Genomic DNA, 24030 nt, shown 5'->3' on the forward strand with positions numbered 1-24030 from the left:
GACTTCCAAGTCCCTGCCCTGTGTGTGTCCCTCAGGAGCACAACGAGGGCGAGAGAAAAAAAGGCCACGAGTGGCTAAAGTGGGCGGGCTTGTGTCCCAAAGGCCAACTTCTGAGAAGTGAGTCTTGATCCCCGAGAGCAGGGGGAGAGGGGTAATAGCAGGGGTAATAGCATCCTGATCCACCACATAGCATAAAGCTCTCTGGCCGGAGGCCTCAGCCTCTGGAGGAAACATGTAACTAGGGGGTGCCTACCCACAGAGAGGCCACCGAGAAGGGCGTGGTAGGCCGATCAAGCCGCCACGTAAACCTTCAGGGTGGAGTGGGTTACCCCTGCGGAGAAACGGGCCTGCAGGAACTCCAGCACTGTACCAATCGGGCAGTTAACTAGGTCGAGGTGGTGGTCGCCGCACCATGAAGTGACAAGTTTCCACTTCAGGGCGCAGTTTCCTCGTAGAGGGAGCTCTGGATTGGAGGATGGTCTCAGCAACCTCGGTTGAGAGACCGGAAGCTATGAGCTGTGCCTCCTCAGAGGCCACACCCACAGCTTCCACAGCTCTGGGCGAGGGTGGACGATAGTGCCTGTGAGAGGAGATCTCTCCTGACAGGAATCTCCCATGGAAAGCCATCGAGGAGATAAATCAGATCCGAGAACCAGAATGGTGCTACCAGTAGTAGAATGACCTCGTCCCGGCGCACTCTCGCCAGAACTCCCGGGAGCAGAGCGATCGGGGGAAAGGCATACAGACGAAGCCTCGGTCAAGTCTGTACCATAGCATCCAGTCCCAGTGGAGCTGGATGACCCCGGGCCTCGGCCCCTGCCCCGACAGGAGGTCTGCTCTCTTGCGCACCAACACATGGTGGTCTCTTAGGTCTGGGAGAAAGTGTTTGAGTGCTCAAAGCACGGCCAGCATCTCCAGGCAGTTGATGTGCCATGTGAGATGGCGACCACTCCCCAGACCGTGGGCAGGGAGGCCACTCATGACCGCTCCCCAACCGGTGAGGGATGCATCCGCCACTAGCATTACGTGGCGACCAGGAGCTCCCAGCACCAGGCCCTGAGACGAGAACCAAGGACGTCTCCACATGTCTAAGGCATGTCGGCATCGCCGCGTGACCTTGAATGCGAAGTAGGTTTCCCCTCAGGGAAAACCCCTTGGTTCTGAGCCACCACTGTAGGGGTCTCATGTACAGCAGGCCAATAGATATAACGTTGGATGCAACTGCCATCAGACCCAGCAGTTTTTGAAACTGCTTGACAGTGAGTGACCGGCCTTCTTTCACTCTCTTGACTGACGTGAGGATTGACTCAATCCAAGCAGGGGACATGCGTGCCTGCATCGTGGTCGGATCCCACACCACACCTAGATAAGTGGCTCTCTGTACTGGAGAAAGCACACTTATCTTGGCGTTCAGTCTCAACCCCAGCTCTTTGTGTGAGAATGACACCTCGATGTCGAATCGCCAGCTGCTCCGATTGAGCTAGAATCAACCAATCGTTGATGTAAAAGTGTGGGGTGAGAGTGCAAGGCCAAAAGGGAAGAACCCGATATTGGTAAACTTTGCCCCCAAAAGCAAACCTCAGGGACTTCCTGTGAGTGGGAAGGATGGAGACGTGGAAGTATGCATCTTTTAAATCTATCGTGACAAACCAGTCCTCGGACTTGACCTGAAACACGACCTGTTTGAGTGTAAGCATCCTGAACTTCAGTCTCATGACTGAGCGGTTCAACTGACACAGGTCTAAAACGGAACACGACCCTCCATCCTTCTTTGGAACAATGAAGTACCGGCTGTAGAACCCGGACTCTCTTTCGTGAGGAGGGACCACCTCGATGGCCTCCTTCAGTCAAGAGAGTGTCTACTACTTGTTCCATGACCAGAGCCTGCTTGGGGCCCACCAGAGTGGGAATCACCCCGTTGAAAGGCGGCGGCGGAGAGCCGAACTGAATACGATAGCCTTTCTCTACAGTGTGCATGACCCACTGAGACACATTTGGCAGTAGTTTCCATGCTGCCAGATGGTCTACTAAGGGGACCAGTCTCTCGAGACTGGCCTCTGGTGTACTCGGAGCTGGTAGCTCGGTGCCCTGAAGTGGAGGACCGGCAGGAGATGGCCAAACCAGCAGCTCTAGAGACCCCCGCAGGGGTGGAGAGCTTCTCAGCTCCCCTACACTTCGGGGCGGAAATAACTGAGAGAAGCGCTCGCTGGAGCCAGCTGCGCCCTGGAACTCTGGCAGGGTTGGCAGACTGGTCTCCCGAGGGCACTGGGGGGGGAGACGGACACCGTATAATGAGGTGTAACCCGCTCTTCCCCAGAGGGGCCTGCCCTCGTAAGCCCTGGGCCACGCTCGTCAGGGCTTCTTGGCCGAGGACCTCTTAGACTGAAGTACGGTCCGCAGATCCGGCTTAGTCTTAGAGGTCCCCGACCCAGAGCGCTTGCCACCATGAGGAAGACCCCATCTTCTCCATGTCAGATAGGGTCAACCACAGCCAGCGTTTATACAGAGCTCATAGATCAGCTTTTCTTTTAATCTAGATTTGAGCTCCTCTGCCTCATCTAGCTCTCCAAGCAGGTACGTCGGCTTGGTACGCCTGTAACACCGCCATGGTGTGCAGACACGCACCAGCCTGACCTGCAGCCGTGAGCCTTCAGAGACGACGCCGCGCCAGGGGACAGATAGCTTGCGAGCTTCTGTTCCACCCGGGGCATCACTTCTGATATGAATGAGAATGACGCAATGCATCATTCTCAGCAACGCGCGCTGCAACAGCTAGCTCTCACTCAAAGGGGGAAGAACCGCACCGCGGGCTTCCACGAGCGAGAGCGCTAGATCTGGGGAATGCAGGAGGAGATAGGGTGAACCCGCCTCCAACCCGTCCGCCAGATCCATGTTGTGAGCCCCACGATCTCACTCGCCGCCGTGCCTCAGCAGTGACGGGACCGCGAGATGTACGGCGGGGACAAGCACAATCAGCCCCCTTTTTTTCTTCTTTTTAAAAGAGCTGACCGCTCATCGTTCTCATTCATAATATGTTTGTGCAAACACTGCAGCTTTACAAACCTCATCGATGTCCTTCATGTCCAGCTCCTCGGAGGAAGACAGGCAGAGCGTCGAGCCCTTTCTCTGGGGGGGAAGAAACCGCGGGGCGGACTTCCGATTCCAGAGAGCGGGCGCTGGATCTGATGGGAAAGGAAGAAGATAGGGGCTCGCCCGTCTTCATTCCCTCCACCTCATCCATGTGCGATTCCCGTGAGTGCAGCCGCCGCTCCTCATTTTATTATTTTTCTTTCTCGGCCGGCACCGCGAGGACGCTAGTGAAAGCTCACTCCTCAAAGAGAGCAAGCATGCGCAGTCCTCAAGCAGACCACACACGGACTGTGTGTATCCCGAGCAGTGATATAACAGTTGCAGGGAGGAACATAGCTTGTAATGTGATCTGCTCTCGCCCAAGTGCTTGCACACATTGTGGAGCTTATTTCAAGTGATTGTGAGGGACAAACAACACCAAATAAGACTCACAACACAGATCGACAGACACACACACACACACACACACACACACAGAGTAGCAGTTGCTGAATGACAAAAAGCAAACGCCGGTTACACAGCACATGCTTTTATGCTTCCTGGCTGATTAAGTCACCCGCCCGTGACGTCTTGCCCTTCCATTGGACAGATTACACATGTGATTCAGAGCACGGTCACGCTGAAGACATTCCCCCTAGCGTTTCGACGCAGCTCGAGTTCCTGGAAGGGAACTAAACTTACATTCTTACTTGAAACCAGTTCCTCTGGTTCAGCAGAATGTATCCAAATGTCAAAAGTAAATATGTATGATATTTACCTTAATACAGCACTCCACTTTTAATTTAAAATAGAGATCCTGTTTTCATTCATTCATTGCTACTACAGTATTTTCTTTTTATTTATTTATTTATTTATTTATTTAGGGTAATTTAGTATTATTTATTTAGATAATATCCATCAGGTCACTATAGAAAATGTATAATTGTATCATGATTATAAACTCTTCCAGGCCCAAATTATGCTCCAGAGACACACAAATATTTCATGCTTCATTTCATAAAAACAATAATAAAAAATAAAAAAGTTAATTTAATTTCCAGTACAATGAACACTGGTTATAATCACTTGCATGTCGCTTGTGTTAGATGGATTCAATTTTATTTTAATAAAACTTTCAATAATTTAATGCAAACAAGTTCAAATCCATTTAAAAGAAACAAAATAGTGTAATATGGCAGAAATTGTGAGAAAAGTGATGTCTACATGAATGAACAAATATACAGTATACAGCAGGGATCCTGAAATCTGGACCATTCCTGCAGAGTTTCGCTCTAACCCTAATCAAACACACCTGAGCATGCTAATCAGAGTCTTCAAGATCATTAGAAAATTACAGGTAGGCGAGTTTGATCAGGGTTGGAGCTAAACTCTGCAGCAGATTGGACCTCCAGGGTAAGATTTGAGGAACCCTGGTATACAGTATTGCTGAATCATGTGATAGTAGTACATCTACACAACTGAAGTGGTGTACACAACAAATATTGGCTTTACAGAACTATATTTTATACATTCACAATTCTATATATGTATATATGTATATCTATCTATCTATCTATCTATCTATCTATATAAACACTTCAAATAGTGCAAAAGAAGTGTGTTGCTCTAAATTGTCAAGGTGAACTATTAAAAAGTTAGGCTGGTTGTGAAATGTGAATGAGTCATTATTTAAATCATACATGATTTTACATATTAACAATGATTTTCACATATAACAATGTATATGAACTTTCACAGGCTCATATATCTTGGCATAATGGTGTTTATAAAGCGGACATGCACTAAATGGATTTGGATTAGTGCTCTGTCACAGTGTGTGACCCCTAAGACTCCCTGTGATTTGACCTGGATTTCTTTCTTTATGCCTCTTCCAGTTCTGCTGGCCTTATCTGACAAACAAGCCTGCTAATCTGATGACTCAAATCCCTCTCTACATCAATCTACAGCCCTGCTCAGTGCTCAGACCTGCAGGACGTGCCACTGTATGGCTGTGGCTCAAAACCAGTAAATTTTGGGGCAAATGCATTTAAAAAAAATATATATTTGTGTGTTCGCTGAAACTACTACAACTTCTATAATTTAAATAAATACAAACCTGTAATTTCTTTCTTCCAGGGGTTACTACTGAGGGCACTAACATCAGAGATAAAACATTTTATAACAAACAGTATCATAAAGAAAAAAAAGAGTGTTTTTCTGTGAAAGCAAAAGTGAAAGCATTAAAACCCATCTAATTGTGGTTAGAGTCAAAGAAACACCTTCAATGACCATGTCGTCAAAGAGTAAACGATTTAATAATTTTGATCTCAAATTTCATCCGCTATTTTCAGGTTTTTCACAAGATTATTAAAACAACTGATGCAATGGTCTTGTTTATGGACTGTGATAGGCCTACCAGTTGATTGGAGGTTGATGTAAAATGCATATTTTTTAGGTTATGCATAGGCAGTGTTGGGGAGTAACTAGTTACATGTAACGGAATTATGTAATTTAATTACAAAATAAATGTAATTGTAATCAGTTACAGTTACTGAGAAAAAAAAATGTAATTAAATTACAGTTACTTGTGAAAATGTTAAGAGTTACAAAGGGGGGCTACATCTAAATTGTATTCACACACACACACACAGATTTAATAGATTTTTTTCATAAATTGCAGTGACTGCTCTAAAATATGAGACGCCATTGTTTCAGTAGTTTAGGACACAGAATAGGACACATGCTTATTCAATAACTCCTATTTGGATTCATTTGCTTTATTTTTTAAGATTAACTTGTTTTTTTCTAAGCTACTGTTAGATGCCAGTGTTTCCTGTCATAACTATGCAAAGATTTGATTTCATAAACCGTATCATAGCTATTAAACTATTTCTTGTTATGGTTTTAAATCTGTATTTAACCTCAGAATGATCTCAAAGTCAGTCTGATTTTGTGGGTGCTGTGCTTTCAAATTAAATTATTATAGTTTTAATGCTAGTGATGAAGGATTTTGAAAGTCTGACAGTGTTGAGTACTGCTGTAAGGCTAACCTTGCCTGGTTCACGTTTTAAAAATGACATTAGAAAAGTAATCAAAAAGTAATCCAATGTAATCAGTTACATTACATTAAAGTAATTGAAAAGTTACACTACTCATTACATTTGAAATAGGGTAACTTGTAATCTGTAACCTATTACATTTCCAAAGTAACACTGTGCATATAGGCTATGTGGATGTATATTTTTGTAACTCAAACAGCATTCTGGATGCACAATTTTTATTTCTGTTTATTATGATTACAGTTAAATATTAGACCTGATCACAATACAATAGAAAATGACGGAGCACCAGCTCGTACGCTTTTAATTTACAATAATTTAAATAGTGATTGACAAATATACGTCTTTTTCCCCCACAATCTGAATTGATCGCAGTAAATCCGAGTTGAATTGACATTTACTAGCAAAAAAGTAAGTTGATATGTAGCTTTCCTCGTTTTATTTGGCATCTGTGAATGAATTTATTTGACTTTCATATACCTTCCGTAGTTTTCTGTAGATATACGGAAGCAGAAAGTGTTCAGTTCAACTTTATGCCTCTTCTCAACTCCTCCCCGATTGCAACAGACTATTGTATCCGATCAGCAAAGAGTTTATTGCGTTTATTGGAAGCATTAACGGATGTGCTTTCAACTCCTCCTCCGTCTGCAACCGGCTCTGCTCGCAGTTCATGTCGATCACATCTCAACAGTTGGTTTCAACCGGAAAGATTAAATGACCAACTTTCGGTTTGCGTGGATAGTTTCCTCTTCACTGTAGTCAACCTTAAAATGAAATCTGGCACTTTGAAAACGAGATCCTCTTACCTTGACAATTTTTTCTAACTTTTCATGAGATTGATTTTTGGATGACAAACAGTTTCAGGAAACCAGGGCGGACTAGAAGGACACATTATGGCAATATGTGGCAGACGGAGTCGGCCCAAACTCATTCTGTACATTATCGGGGCGTTTGTAGTGGGATATTTAGTATTTCATAGGAACACACACAGTGATGTCGGACTGGCGAGTCGAAGAGAAGTTACAGTCGAGGAGCACAAAAGTGTGGACGAGGAATTTCTGAAGAAACCGGTCTACGAGAAGCCTCCTCTAGACATAAATGCTTTGGGAGAGATGGGTAGAGCTGTTAAACTGGACCTGACTGAAGAAGAGAAGCGAGAGGAGGAGGAGAGCATCAAAAAACATCAGATAAACACTTATGTGAGTGATAGGATATCATTACACCGCAGGCTGCCTGAAAGATGGAATCCACTGTAAGTGCCCATGTTGCACAGGAATGATCGAAGTTTGTTTGATATTTGTCAGAGATCCAGCTCTAACAGATTAACTGTTTGGTATAATGGTGTTAATGGGTTTGTTTGAATAGCATCAGAACGTAGAACAGGATATACATTATAGTTTGTTAGTTTTAACCCGCCCCGATTTATTGCAAAGCATAGAAGTTGTAAATGTTTGGTAAACAGTCCCTATCTTACCCCAGTGTCTTGCTTATGCGAGATTAACGATAGGGGCCGTCTACAAAGTAACAAAGGAGAAGGAAAACGTTCTTTGCAGGTTGCAGTTGGTCTTACTCGTAAATAATAATAAAATCAAAAACTTATCTAAAATCCCAAGGATGTGTTAGTTTAATTGGTTATCTCAAGAAAATGCTGAAATTTTAAAATTTCCTTTGTGGACACATTAACTAAAAATGTCAAGCAATAAACAGATGGCACGTCCCATATCCAAAGGGTGTGGATTGTCATAATTACCTAGAGAAAGATTTGCAATTGGTTTTATTCTGATAGGTTAAAATAAATAATAAATGTAAAACACCAAGCCAAATATTACCTAACTATTTTACTATTAGCGGTTTTCTTCAATTTTACTAGTTTTTAAATGTGTTGTTTTTATTGTTTGCATCATGTTTGTTTATTATATAACGACCATTAGAGAACATCCCATGATGTTAATTTCATTTATGTATTTTTAAGTTGCAATTAATATTTTTATTTATTGTATGTGATATCTCTCTTTTTTTTAACTTTACAGCACTTTAGTGCATTTTTTTAAAGTTTAGTTTGATTTTGATTTGATATTGTGCCAGGTTTTGTGATGCGTTTTGGTTGCACGTGTCCCTAATTGCCAAATTTGTAGTTGCCTCTTGGGTAAAAAGATAAAAGATTCCTGCATAGACACTGCGCATATTTAATTAGAGTAATGCCACTGTAAACTAGAATGCAGTGTGACGATATAGCAAGCAATTCATTATCTAACAAGATCTGTCTATTCAGATGTAGAAACCTGAAATATGACTACCTGAGCCTGCCGTCGACATCAGTAGTTATAGCCTTTTACAATGAAGCCTGGTCCACACTACTGCGGACAGTGCACAGTGTCCTGGAAACCTCGCCGGACCTGCTGCTGACTGAAATCATACTGGTGGATGACTACAGTGACCGAGGTATCAGTTTGAATGAAAACTTCTCATGCTAACTTTGAGCGCATGCTTATCCTAAGATCATATGTATTAACATACTAGAGGTATAGCTAATCTGTCATTATGATACAAACTGTTTATGTCCAGAAAATCTAAATAAAGCGAGGAGAAAAAGATCATATGCATTAAAACATTAAGGCCATATGTAACAATCATATTAGGTTAAGCTTGGTGCAATTTTGGTTTGAGACACCTAGGAACCACCCACAACTCTAACAACCACTTTAGCAAATAAATATAACCATCATAACTATAGCTAACATTGTTACCATAAAGTTTTGAATGTACAAACATCACTCCCATTTTCTTCAGAAAAAATAAATAAATAAAAAATACTATACTGTTGTATGTTTCCTTAGTCAAATGTTTGCTAATTTCTAACTAAACAATGACCAACAGATGAAAATAGATTCTTTTTTAAACATTACACACACACACATATATAGAATTGTGAAATATTGTAATTTAAAATAAACGTTTTCTATTTTAATATACTTTAAAATAGAATTTATTTCTCTGATGCAAAGCTGAATTTTCAGCATCATTACTCCAGTCTTCAGTGTCACATGATCCTTCAGAAATCATTCTAATATACTGTTTTATAATCAATGTTGGAAACAGTTGTGCTGCTCAATATTTTTTTTGGGACCGGTCATACTTTTTTCAGGATTCTTTGATAAATAATAATAATAAAAAAAAAAAATAATAAAAAAAAAAGTAAAATAAGTTAAGAACAGTGTTTATTCAAAATAGAAAATTGTGTTACAATATACAATACTATTCAAAAGTTTGGGGTCACGGTCAGTAAATTTTTTCCTCTCTCTTTTAAAATAAATTAATACTTTTATTCAGCAAGGATGTGCTAAAATGGATAAAAAGTGATTGTAAAAACTTATGAAAGATTTATATTTTGAATAAGTGATTTTTAACTTTTTATTCAAAGAATAAAAAAATAAAGTATCACTGGTTCCAAAAATATATTAAGCAGTACAACAATTTCAACACCGATAATAAATCAGCATATTAGAATGATTTCTGAAGGATCATGTAACACTGAAGATAAAAATTCAGCGCTGTCACAGAAATAAATTGTATTTTAAAGTATATTAAAACAGGAAACCAATATTAGAAGTTGCAATATTTCACAAGTTTACTTTTTTCTGTATTTATCTGTAAACACATCCCTGATCACAAAGATAATTTATACAACTATTAATCAAGATTTGAAAACAGATTCTTATCAATGAAATACCCCAGCAATAACAGTCTCAGCTCCACCCTGTGGTGAAACAGCAAGTTGTTCCTTAATACAAAAGCCAATTAGCACTTTATTTCTGCCCCAAGTTCTTGTTCCCTCTAGGCCTGCAGCGGTTACTGAGCACTTCTCATGAATTTGACCCACAGATCATTTAAAAGAACCTCTAGAGAACTACATCGCCAATCTCAAAAAGGTGCGTCTGATCCGTGCAAGGAAGAGAGAGGGTTTGGTGCGAGCACGGCTCCTGGGGGCGTCCATTGCCACAGGAGAAGTGCTGACCTTCCTCGATTGCCACTGTGAGTGTCATGAAGGCTGGTTGGAGCCTTTACTCCAGAGGTAAGACTGATAAACTACCCTCTACCAACCTAAAACATGCATTATTTTCATAAGTTTGTATATAAATTTGCTCCTTTTTTTTGGATTACAAAATGTGCATCCTTTTTTTTTTAAATTAATATTCATCTCCCCTAATATCTCTAAATCCTGTAGAATAAAAGATGAGCCTTCGGCTGTGGTGTGTCCAGTGATTGATGTTATCGACTGGAACACCTTCCAGTTCCTGGGCAACCCTGGAGAACCTCAGATCGGAGGATTTGATTGGCGATTGGTGTTCACGTGGCACACTGTCCCAGAACATGAACAGAAACGCAGAAGTTCTCCCACTGATGTCATCAGGTCTGTGTTTCATGGATGCACCAAATGGAAAACAACTTGTAATACTAAGGGAAATTCAATTCTTTGTCTCATTCCAGTTTAACAACAATGCAGCATGACACTGACATGTTCAGTCTGAGATTTGGGTAGCATGTCAGTAGATTGAGCATTTACTGAATCATGAGAATGCTTTCAACACATACAAAGAGCTCAAAAGCACTCCGCAGAGCAGACCATTTTATAGTATAAGTTTGTGATCTTTATGGACATACTTCAGGAAACACAACCATTTAGGTGACCATATTTTAATGTTTTTCCTCCAAATGAAATATGTTCATGCTAATAAACGCGATAAAACAACAGTAAACCATGCATTTATGTAGGTCCCTATTTTGCCAGACATGTCCTGGATGAGAATTGCCTAAAATGTCAGATTTTCGACTTTAAACTGTTTTCATAATTGCTATAACGAGGGAGGCGTCGTGATGAGGAGTGGGGATCCAATTTGCAGGCTTTATTGAAAGAGCGTGGACAAAACAGGCAGGGTCAAAACACCAGCAAACAGAAACAGCCCAGGTTCAGGCAAAGGAGTAATCCACAGAACAGTCAATGGTCAGGGCAGGCAGCAAACAATTAGGAAACCAGGTAATAATTAATTCCTTACATTTATATAGCGCTTTTCTAAGCACTCAAAGCGCTTTACATTGTGAGAGGGGGGTGGATCTCCTCATCCACCACCAGTGTGCAGCATCCACCTGGATGATGTGACGGCAGCCAGAGTGCGCCAGAACGCCCACCACACACCTCTGGTAGAGAGGAGACATGGTGATGAAGCCAATCAGGGGGGTGTTCCAGAAAGCAGGGTTAACTTACCATCTGCTAAACCCTGAACTCTCAGTTGATCAACCCAAACCTTGCTTACTAGAGGTATGTTGGTTTCAAAAACCAGCCCAGGAGCAAGTTCATTCAACACAGAGTATGTTCCTGGTTAACACGCAAGACATCCTCAATAGAGCGATGAATCGACGAGTCACTATGGAAACGGACGCTAACAAACAGTGCGCCATACTGCTTCTGTTCAAAGGCCATTTGCACACTTAGTGCATATCGCCACCTAGTGGGTGGTTGTGCAATAATTTCTCTTTTACGTTTAATCCTTGAAAATAAGAATTGTATTGTTTGATGCTAGTTATATAATAAGTCGTATCAGATATGTATTTTTATTATGGAAATACATTATAGAAAATGCAGATCCATGATGTGTGAGATGATAATATAACAAACATAAAATAAACATTACCTTGTCATAAGTGTTTTATAATTTAGGCAGAAAACTATTATGCCAACACAAATATAATAACCATATTATTATAGATTACCTTATATATTTTATTTATATTAGTGCTTTATAATTTACATATACAACTAATATACATATAAAACTTATTGTAATAATATATAATATTGTGCGCTATCTGTCACGCCTACTGGAGTCTCCTTAGTAAGTCACGCACACATGCGCTGATAGCTCTGAAGTAAGCTAACCCTAAACAGAACCTAGCAGGTTATCTAAGAGAGCAAGTTGCTATGGTTACATACCCTGAAAGTTACCTATGTTTTTGGAACCGAAAGTTGAGGTTATCCACTTACTTACCCTTAAACATACCTGGGTATGTCACATATCCTGCTTTCTGGAACACCCCCCAGAAGATATGGGGAGGTAAACAGTCCGAGGTGAGGCAAGGCACCCGGGTAGGAACACAGAAACTAGAAAACATACAGGCTAACATTCAATCACAAGCGGAGTCAGAGAGTGTGAGTGCTACTTTTAAAGTCCTTCTAATGTGAGACAGCTGTCAACTGATGATGAGATCTGATGAGAGACATGTGATTGCAATTGATGATGTGTCCAGGCAGAGGATTATGGGAAATGTAGTCCAGGGTGAGTGGATGAGGTGCCCTTTAGCGGAGCTCGTGGTGGACACTCCAGTTAGAGATTGTGACACTTGCTAAGGCTAATGACTGAAAAGTAGTTTGACCAATAGTGTGCAGGCATTGTACATCATTGACCAATCGTGTGCAAGAAGGTGGGATCTAGATAACGGTCATAGCAATGCAAATATGTGTACATATAATGTATAAGGCCAAAACAAAGCCATTTTACATGTCTGGGAAAAACAGACATGTATGGTCACCCTACTTTATGCTTTTCCTGGAAGTTACTGTAAGTTAGAAACACAGAAATATTCCTGTCTGTCGCTTTGATCCAGGTCTCCTACAATGGCTGGGGGTTTGTTTGCAGTCAGTAAGAAGTATTTCCATTACCTGGGCACATATGACACAGGAATGGAGGTGTGGGGTGGAGAGAACCTGGAGATCTCATTCAGAGTAAGTGGATTTTGTTGAACTTTTCTGTAAAAAATGTTCCTCTCGTTTCTCTCCAAGTTTTGGTTTCCTGAGGGGAGAAAGCCTTTGGGCAGATGGTCACAATCTTAGTTTGAAAACTGTATGATGAGTCATACAAGGTTAAGAGGTCAGTCAGCGCCTTTATTAAGTGTCTGCCAGCTACCATGATGACTAAAGCGACCTTCAATGTTTATGCAGCATTTACTTACTCATTATTCCTCTGATTACTCAGCTCATCCCCTGAAGGTTTCCAGCACTGTTACAAAGACAGCAATGGTTCGCTTGTGTTTTGAGTGCCTTGAATGCCAGGAGCTGCGTTTTAATCAGATTTCAGCAAGTAAAGCCACAAAGACCAGACAGCTGCTCTGTCAATGCAATATGACAGGCCAACTTATTTATTATCAGAATCTGTCTATGGGCAGGAACTATGTGCGATTTTACAACTGTGAAAGTTAGCATGTTAATTTAAGATATCAGTTAAAAAAAGTTACTATTTAATATGTAAATTGTAATAATTCAGCACAGTAACTAAATTTGATATTATTACTGTTTAATGTTCTAGTTGAATTAATCATGATGCTTCATAGTTTTTAACATTAAAAATTGAATCCAAATCTGCATATAGTGAAAAATCTTTTTATATAGAGAGTTTTTTTTTTCTTTTTTTCTCAGCACTGACATTTAGCTTGATTACTGACAATATTATGGAATTTTTTCTGTATAGCTGCTTTGGTGCAATATTTATACTTATTATTTAAGTGCTATTCAAATACATTTTAATTTAATTAAAAATGGAAAATGTTTCTCTTCAGCATTTTATCTATCTATAATAATTGGGAGAAAAAGATACACAGAAAAATTTAAACAAATAAATATTTTCCTGATTATATTTTAAGAATAATTTGCTTTAGCTTTAGTATAATTACAAAACAAAAGCCATTTATGTAATTATTTAATTTGAATTATAATATCACAGAATATTTTTTCTCACACAGTATAAATGGGTCTGTACAAGAAAATATACACCTGGGGAATTATCATATTCGGGGGTCCAAATTAAAATGTTTGAAAACCTTGGGAGGCAGCATTTGAGCTGCCTAATTCTAAAAGCTGCCTATGTATTATTACGGATGGCTAATCTATTTCCTGACTTGGTGTTTTTCAGATCTGGCAGTGTGGAGGGAGTCTGGAAATCCATCCTTGCTCTCACGTGGGCCACGTCTTTCCGAAGAAAGCGCCATACTCAAGAAACAAGGCCTTGGCCAACAGCGTGCGGGCGGCAGAAGTCTGGATGGACGAATACAAAGAAGTGTATTACCATCGCAGCCCACATGCTCGTCTGGTACGCCTACTTATGCGGTCTGTTGCATAACTCTGCCTTTGTGTGCTTGTCTGCTTGTTTTTAAAAAATACGTTTATCACACTGTCTATCTTACATTGTGAAAGACGCACATTTTCTTTGCACGAATCTAGATATATCCTCACCCACTTTCACAGAATCTGCTGATATGTCCTAAATGAATGACATTTAGCAGGTGAGCTGAAACACCTCAGGTCCTCTCTGTGCTTGGTGTGAAATTAATACAGTGAGAAGTGGCACCTCTTTCAGCCATGTTTGTCATTTAGCCGCCCTTGTGGCGACTCCCAACTGAGCCCTGTAGTTAAAGAGAGAGGTGCTCTTGGTGACAGATCGGGTAACTCTTTTCTCTCTGAACCTTGGAGATGCTGCCAGGTTGGCACCGCCAACTTGAAATCTATCTGATGTGATGCCAGCAGATAAGGCTCTCTCTCTCTTTTGGTATAAACCACAGGCAAACACTGGCCTTGCCAACGTGGATCAGGTTTGACAACCTTCATACTCTGCTTCCACGCAAATTCGTAAGAGGATCGTTCTCTCTTTCACCCTCTGAGTCTCACGGCATATTTTATTTATGGCCAAAATCAATGTCGATTGTGCCACAGACTCTAAAACGAGGCTCTGCGATGGATCTCGATGATCAGAAAGCTTCATTTGACAGCCGCTTGATTGAGCGTGTAGCTGGACGGTCCGTGCCGCCTCAGGACTTTGTTGAGACTGAAGCCTGATCACAGACCGATCATCAATGGGTGGGATGTTGTGCCACCCGACTGGCATTCACAGCATGGCTGTACGTTATTGATGATTCTCTATCAAGCTGGTTAATTAGAAGTGCACTTCTTGTCATTCATCTTACTGCAGATCTGATGAAACTCTTCGCCAGAGCTTTACCTCCAACAGATGTTCCTCATAAGTGTGGACCATCACTCACTAGTAATTCTTGTCTGATGGGCGGTTATGAAGAGATACCACAGCCACAAACATACACAGGAACTTGGCCTTTATCAGTCTTGTTTGTTGAGATGGGCTTACAGCATTATTTTGCGACAGGATGTTGCAGCATGTAACAATTTGCGGTGTACTGCTGTAGGGTAATTGTACCAGAATGCTTATAAAACAAGATGACAAAATCTGATTAGATGTTTGGTTTTTTGTGAAAACAGTTGATTTAGTATGAAGAGAGAGTATTGTAAACAATCTGTTCATGCAGTGTTTACTAAGGCAGGAATTATTATTGTTTATTGTTGATGGATTCCTACAGGGAATTCACATTCCTTTCTATTCATATTGGGGCCAAATATTTGTCTGTCACATCAGACACAAAAATTTATCAAAAATATAAACTCTGAATGCAGATGATTGAAGCAGCCAACTGTGCCTGTGTAAATGATGTATATGTAAAGTTCCATTTTAGAATGCATGGTTGTTTATAAAGAAAATTTGGCCTGTAGTATGAAAAAATTGAACTCAAATTTCTTTGCAGAACCACAGCTGTCATAGACCAGTGTTAAAACCCAACTGCTGTCACTCTACGATTCAGCATGTTGGTGACATAAAAGCTGCTGCTGTTGTGTTTACATGCCTCTGAAAAATGATAAAATTTTAAAAGTTGCAGATTATAAAAATAAATATTCTCTTTTAAAAATGTGCAAATAATAAGCTATTTGTGCATACATAATAAATGTGCATAAATATAAACCTCAAACTGCATCAAAACAAATAGGAAATGTATTTATGTATTTATACCTGGGTTTACATATCTTTTAGATTTTTTTATAATGTATACTGTATGTATAATATTTAATGTATGTTAATGTATCTCAATACATTGTGCTATTTTAGAACAATTATTAACTTATACCCTATTTTACCAACACTTATTGTGAGTAATAAAAAAAACAAAAACTGAATGTAATAAAATATCTACAAAAGGATCCATCATTTTTTAACGCTTGTTTCAGGAGGCATATGGTGATGTGACAGACAGACGGAAACTCCGAATGCGTCTTGGCTGTAAAGATTTTAAGTGGTTCTTGGAGAACATCTACCCTGACATTCAAGTCCCAGAGGACAGGCCTGGAATGTTTGGCATGGTGAGGAGAGACAAACTTCTTATATTTATAGGCACAACTTTGTAGCAGCAGAGATGAAGAAGTTAAAATGCTAGTTCCCACAGCAGTTAGCAGGTTGGTTTGGTTCAGAGTTTACACTGCATAGCGTGACATGATGAAATGAGGTCAGTTCCTTTGTAGTCAACAAAGCTGCACTGCAAGTGAGTGGCATAGTGTAGATAAAATCTGTTTAAAGGTTGATATAAATAATGTTTTCGGATTTTTAGAAATTCAGAACAAACATATTATGATTTAAAATGAAAAATAAATATTAATGTCCATATAATTTTCGGTAACACTTTATTTTAAGGTGTCTCTATTACATGTTACATGTACTTACTACAATAAATTATGCATAATTACATGCAAGTAACACTAAGCCAAACTCTCATCCTAACCCTAACCATATAGTAAGTACATGTAGTTAACTGGTATTACTCAGTACTTAAATGTATTGTACACTGTAACAAGGACACCTTAAAATAAAGAGTAACCTAATTTTCTTTAAAACTTTTTATTCATATTATGCTGATAATATAATTTCTGATTAAACATTTTTATTAAAGGGTTAGTTTACCCTAAAGTGAAAATTCTGTCATCATTTCATCACCCTCGTGTCATTTCAAAACCATAAAAAACCTTAAGATATGATGAACCTATTTAATTTAACAGATTGCTTTTAGTAACATATTGTAAACATTGAAGCATCAGAATTTCTTAAGATTTTGGAACAACATGAGGGTGAGTATATGATGACCGTTTTCATTTTGGAGTGAACTATCCCTTTAAATAAGTAAAAATAGACTTTTGGACCCTATTGTTTGAATGTTTCTTCATCTCTTTTCAATTGTAGCTGAAGAATAAAGGAATGGCCAACTACTGCTTTGACTACAACCCACCTGATGATCATAATATGGTCGGTCACCGGATCATTCTTTACCCTTGTCATGGCATGGGACAAAACCAGGTAACTTTAATTTTCTCAGCTGTAACGACAGACAGCCACACTGCTCCAATTAGTGTTCAGTGACGCACAATACACAGAGATTGTAAGGAATATACATCTAAGTGTGTCTCACACTCTAATGTATTATTAAGACTGCATCCTAATACGGCACAGTAAATAGTGTGTTGTGTACTCCACAGCACGCTTGTTTTTAAAGCGACTCAAGCCGCCTGGCACAGCGGCGTGACTTTATTCGTCTCCTCCCTCTCTTTGGGGAGGCAGATGAGCCCTGGAGACTCATCAGCGCACGATATCAGCCATATGTACAACACAACAGCACTCTTCTAATGGATTCTCTCTGTGAATACAAGAGAAATGCTCTTCTGTTTCAATCTGGTTTTGTACATGTGGGTCAGTCCTGTTTAAGACTTGCTTATGTTGTAATTTAAGAAAGTATTTCTATAAAAGGTTATAACAGACCTTCAGAAATGTGTACTGGTTGAGATCAGGCAACTTTTTTGAATTATAGCTGATATACGATTATGACATAATCTGTCATTTTACGGAATGAAATGCTACCAACTAATATCACAGAATCATGTGACTTGCTGAAGGATGATGTGTCTGAGACCCTATACAAAAGACTCACAGAATGTTAGAATTTATCAGCAATTATAGCAATGTTGCGTATTAAATGTGTTATGTCTTTTGGAAATAGTGAAATTATTTGTGGTTCACTTTTTTGCAATAAAAGAATCCATCTCAAATTATGTGAATTAATATTTTAGACATTATATGAAGGTCAAGTAATGCGTAGTGAAATTTTACGGGGAAATCCAATCTTTGCATTAGGAATTTGTGCGTTATTTCCATTTATCACTACATTATTCTTCACAATAGACAATGGTCCTTTTGTGCTCACAAAACGTCGCTATAATGAGAGTACCGTAATATTTAATGTGATGTATTGAGCTTCTTGTGTTTATATATCTTCCTTTCTCTTTTTGGGACAGTTCTTTGAGTACTCCACACTCCAAGAGATCCGTTATAATACGAGGGATCCTGCAGGCTGCGTCGTGGCTGATCCTGTCTCCACATTCCTTACTATGCATCACTGCAGTAAACCCAAGGAAGCTGTGCCTGAAGACCAGAAGTTTCTATTCAGAGAGGTGAGATCACTAATCATGTCAGTACAGACTGATTGTATGCAGATGTATGATTGTACGCAAATAGAATTTTGTTCAAATGAATTGCAGTAATTAATCTCAAATAATCATATACACACCACTGTTCAAAGGTTTGGGGTTGATAAGATTTTTGTTGAAAGAAATGAATAGCTTTATTCAGCAAGGGCACATTAAATTGATCAAAAGTAACAGTAAAGAGATTTATAATGGTACAAATGATTTCTATTTGAAATAAATGCAGTTCTTTTGAATTTCGTATTCATTGAAGAACCCTAAAATATGCGTCACGGTTTCCACAAAAATATTAAGGAGCACAACTGGTTTCAACATTGATCATAATAATAAATGTTTCTTGAGCAGCAAATCAGCATATTAAAATGATTTCCGAAGACACTGAAGACTGGAGTAATGACTGCTGAAAATTCCGCTTTGCCATCACATGAATAAATTATATTTTGAAGTATATTAAAATAGATTAAACAATATATATATATGTTTCACAGTATTACTGTTTTTACTACATTGCTGATCTAATAAATGCAGCATAAGAGACAAAAACACTTCATAAAATCTTACTGACCCCAAACTGAACAGTATTTGCTAAAAAGTGCCTGCACATGATCATTTTTAAGACATTTTTGTGGCATTTGATTAAATTATTAACAGACATTAGCATTTGAATTGTAAAATGTTATCAGATTATAATTACAGTTTAGCTTTTAATTGACAGGTCGAGCATCATCATATGGTTCACATTTAGTTAGGACAAGAATTGTACACACTAACATGCAGCTTTGCAGCACATCAAGTGTTCTTGGAAGCAAACGAAGGTCCAAGAAAATGTCACATTAAAGCGTTACTTGAGAAAGTCACACGGCATCGCAAGAGGTTTCAGTGTGGCTTGCGGTGAAATTTCAGAAGCAAGCCTTAGTGTGAACTCTTTGTCGGTACAGCGAGCACCTGAAGAGCAGCGTGACGTCAGCGTGATTCTGTGGCGTATTAGAGTAGGGAGGAGGCTTCCTTGACTGACCTTCCTGTTCAATTCATATAGTATTTGAACAAACCCCTGCCCTTAAGTATTAAACTTGGATGTGTAACACTTCTCATAATCTTTTCATTGGCAGGACGGCTCTCTCTACCATGTTCAGACACAGAAGTGCATTGAGGCAGTAGCTCGGACTGACACTGGGATCCCTGGCCCCGCTCTCCGGCCCTGCTCCGATTCAGCCTCCCAGAAGTGGTTGTTTGAGGAGAGAACATAGCAAAGGTTCTCTCTACACCCTTCACCTGCACTACAGTTCAAAGGGCATTTCATAACAGCTGCTCTGACTTCATACCATCTTATTGAGCATTCCATTTCCTTAAGGATTAAGGATTGACAGTGCCTTCCTGTTGCATGATGTGCACAGTACAGATAAATTAAAGAAAATATAGTATGTTTTAATGATATAACATATTAGATTTTAACATTTTTGGATAGTGTATTAAAATTCATCATTCATAATGGAGTTGTTCAGTTTTTAATCCGAAAACCCTGAGAAGAATTTCCATTTTCGTGCAATGAGTGTGAGTTTTGGATTTTTAGTAAAATAATGTATGTGCGCTATAACATAATCTGCTGTTCAAAAATTTGAAGTCAGTAAGATTTTATTTTTAAATAAAATAATATTTTTACTGAGCAAGGAAGCATTAAATTGATCATAATTGCCAGTTAAGACATTTATAATGTTACACGAGATTTCTATTTCAAATAGATTCTGTTCTTTTGAATCCTGAAAAACATATTTTAAACATCATTCATCATATTTAGAATATAAACATTTCTTACCAGCTCCAAATATTTAAACAGTTGTGCATGTTGTATAATGGAATGTGAAAGTCTCCAAACCACAGACCTTATTTTAATCATAAATCCACAACTGCCATTCTTAAAGCCCACAGGAAGTTCCTGAGGGAAACCCTGGTGAATTAGACTTCCAGGTTGGCCTGCACATAGATGTCATTAGTTAAACACCTCCAATTCTCTGCAAGATATAAACACTGTATTTAAGCGCTCATCATAACCTCTGGGTCTCTCTGTCGCAATTGGCAATCATTACCATTTTACAAGATGGTAATTTGAGCTATTTTAATCAGTCAGGGCTGCCAGCTCCATCTGCTGGTGTCTCATCTTCTCCTGCTATTCTGGAAAGTAGCTTTTTATTCATTCAAATGCTTGACATATTTAACTACTAGTGACTAGCATTTTTAAGTCCTCTGTATTCTGGTAACTGATGTAAGTCAGATCTCGCTTGCACTTAGAGCCCTTTGGCAGCCTGGTTGTGTGTGTATTTTTGGCTGAGTATTGAGGTTAGGCTCATAAGCAGCAGGGCTGGAGATGGCGCTGCTGACGTTGTCTTTCCAACCACGAGATGGTGCCAAATTCTCCATTTTATTCCATGTCCTGCTTCGTCCTCTGTTATAACATCAGCTCTTATTACATGTGTGTAACTACAGTTGCCCACTGTGCAGTGATTGAGATGCTGGGTTACACTTTTTATACAGTTAAAAATGTACAGTGATTATTACTTACATCTGAAAGCGTATGACAGCCTACCTCTAGTCATTTACCTGCTGTAGAGAATAGATTATGGGATGAAACAGAGCCAGATGCCACAGCAAATACTAGACTGTAGTGGCCAAATTGCCGTGATTTTTATTTATTTTTTGCTTCATATTTCCCTAAAGTTGTAGAGAAACAGTGTGGGTTAGTTAGTTTGGAGTATGTGGATATAAACCTCTTTAAATTCTGACCATCTGTGGGTCTGGTTCCTATGCTGAATGATTATTTCTGTAAGTCCTTTTATAATGAATTTATTTGATTAACTTAGCTTTCTCAGTTATTTATTACTTCAGGAATTGCTGGTGTCCTTCAAATTGATGGACTGTTGAAAATAGGAAGTAGTAGGAAGTTCTGTCATTATTTACTCACCCTTATGTTGTTCCAAGACTTTCTTCTTTGAAACACAAAAAATAAAGACAATTTGAATGTTTATGCTGCTAATTTCCAAAAAAAGGCACTTTAAAAATACAAAAGTAGTCCATAAAAGTCATGAGCTATATTCTATATAGAAATATAGTTTTATAAGTTGTTATTGGGTGAAAACCAACAATTCACTTTCATTCTATGGAAAAGAGCAGCTTCTATAAATATCTCTTTTCGTGTTCCAAACAAAACAAAGACTTAAAGGTGAGTAAATGAAGACTTTATTTTAAAAGACATTTCAAATGTTTTAAGTGCCTTACACGTTCAAAGAAGGACATTTTATTCCTAAACTATAAGTGAAAGGGGAGTTTTATTGTTTGGTTTGTGGAACATATATTTTTAGTATTGATCTATAAGGTGATGGGCCAATTGAACATTGTCATGGGGAGAATTGGTTTACTGATGTGAGAGCATGTGACATGAGCTCAATACTGGACAGATGTTTCCAGGGCCTCCATAGATAAGACAATTGAGAGATTGATTATGTGATGATAAAATTATGAGAACCCATTATGTTTGCGATGATAGGGCTTTTCCTGTCTGGCAAAGCCACAGAATTGACAATGGGTTTTCTTGAAGTGTTCAAAAAAATAGGATATTCTGTATGGATGGCCTTAAGTCCTATTTAGACCACTGTGGCTATATGGTCATTTTATACTGGAAATATCAAACACAAAGAATGATACATTCTCTATATGCATTTTGATCTTTGCATTTTGATCTTCACACATGCAGAAAAATGAGTTGTTGGGCTGGTTACAGCAGTAGTTAATATGCACTTTTCTTGGAATAATGAATGATTTTTAATTGTATTTTTTTTACGTTTAATTTTACTGATGGTAGAATGTTGAAACAATGTTTTGAAATGGTATCAATGGTGGAAGAAAATTCAGGTAACTTTATACTGTTATGTAAGTGACCTTAACATCACAAATGAAGGTATTCTTTTTTAAAAATGTATTCATTTTGGTTAATAATGTCTAATATTTAACTTAAAGATGCACTCTGTATTTTATGTGTTATGCTACACCATTTTACATAATTTGCAATCAGCAACAATTAATTTATTTCTTATCTGAAATAAGGTTAGTAGGCTAGTATTTAACATTAGCCAACCCACTCCATGTAAAATAAAACTGCTTTTAATAGGTTACTGATATGATTGCAGTCTTCATCTCATGTGAGCAACTGAGCATACTAGTTTTTTCCTTTTTTTTTATTTCTTTGTGCGAAAAAATTTATCGAGTGCACCTTTAAATTGTAATGACATTTTTTCTAGATCTAAAAAGTTCCTTTAACTTATAATTGATTTCATGTTTGACTTTTTACACATTAAAGCCGTTGAATAACATCCCAGTGTGTGCCCGTCTTTCTTTACCAACAGCTGACAACCCCTGGCAATCTTTTTTTCCGCCGTATTACACACTCCCATCTTTGCCACATCACTGGGGTGTTACTGTGGAAAATAATAAATCGCAAACTTTTCCCATTTATAAAGCTCAAATCTCGTTCACCCTCCGAATGCATGTTTGTCCTTTCCATCCATGTTAGAGTCGCAGCGAGACGATGGAGGTGTCATTGGCAGCCTATCTGATTGGCTTGAAGATGTGCAGCTGAGTATGAGAAAGCGCTCATGCCAAGATGCTCCTCACTATGCGCTCTGCCCCGCAGTCATTCTCAATTACTCATTCATGATGTGCGTCTGTTTGATATTTCATACTGTTTGTGGGCTTCTTTTGTATGGTGTCATCTGCCTCGCTCTCCGGGTGCAGGATGGGATTAGTTTGGAACACTCCGGCAGGCTTTAGGAAAACAGGGTCATGGAATGAAGCTCTGGAAGCCGTCAGATCACTGCCAGAGAGGTGTTAGATGTGCCTTCTGCATGAATCACTGTGGAGAACCTTATTTTCGTCTCGCTGCATCCGTACAACTTCTTTCTCTTCGGCAGCGGCGTCAGAGCCGGTGCACTGTAGTCATCGGCAAATGGGATTACGACCACGTCACCTTTTAGCTTTAGAACAGGGCATTAAATATTGAAATGATCTCTGTGGTGAAAACGGCTCTCACCTCCTTGTGATGCGTTTGGGATTTTGGATATGAAGGCAGCTTGCTCGCCTACATCCCATGTGTTGCATGACAAGGTCTCTCTGTATGCCGAGCTTCTCTTTTCAGAGATGAAAATAAGCTTGATTTGGCAAAGCAAGACGAGAGAGACACTGACAGATATACGCTATCGTTCTCTACACTGTCTGTTCGACTGGCTCGTGTTGTCAAAAAAATGACTGCACAGCCTGTGAACAGCTGATTTCACCCTATTCTCGTTACTTCAGGTTTTTAGTGAGGTTAGGGTGGATCATTCCAAAAAACCCCGATGCATTTGCGTTGTAAAGTCACGTGGCATTAATTTTCAACACTGTTTCAGGCAATGAAGCTAAACACAGCATGCAAACCTTTTTCAAAATTTCTGGTGTGAAATATCA

General features: G+C 39.2%; 1 protein-coding gene across 1 annotated transcript; it reads left to right on the forward strand.

Moving 5' to 3' along the window:
* The first annotated feature begins 6723 nt into the window (after positions 1 to 6723).
* Positions 6724 to 22901, forward strand: LOC306846822 (polypeptide N-acetylgalactosaminyltransferase 12-like). The gene is made up of 10 exons (XM_079380450.1): positions 6724 to 7380; positions 8401 to 8570; positions 10011 to 10200; positions 10354 to 10539; positions 12789 to 12906; positions 14090 to 14266; positions 16243 to 16374; positions 17246 to 17359; positions 18352 to 18507; positions 19650 to 22901. The coding sequence occupies exons 1-10, from the start codon at positions 7022 to 7024 to the stop codon at positions 19785 to 19787; spliced, it is 1740 nt and encodes a 579-aa protein (XP_079236576.1). The 5' UTR covers positions 6724 to 7021; the 3' UTR covers positions 19788 to 22901.
* Positions 22902 to 24030: the final 1129 nt, after the last annotated feature.

The sequence above is a fragment of the Barbus barbus genome (assembly GCF_936440315.1).
Source record: "Barbus barbus genome assembly, chromosome: 27".
In the NCBI taxonomy this organism is placed as follows: domain Eukaryota; kingdom Metazoa; phylum Chordata; class Actinopteri; order Cypriniformes; family Cyprinidae; genus Barbus; species Barbus barbus.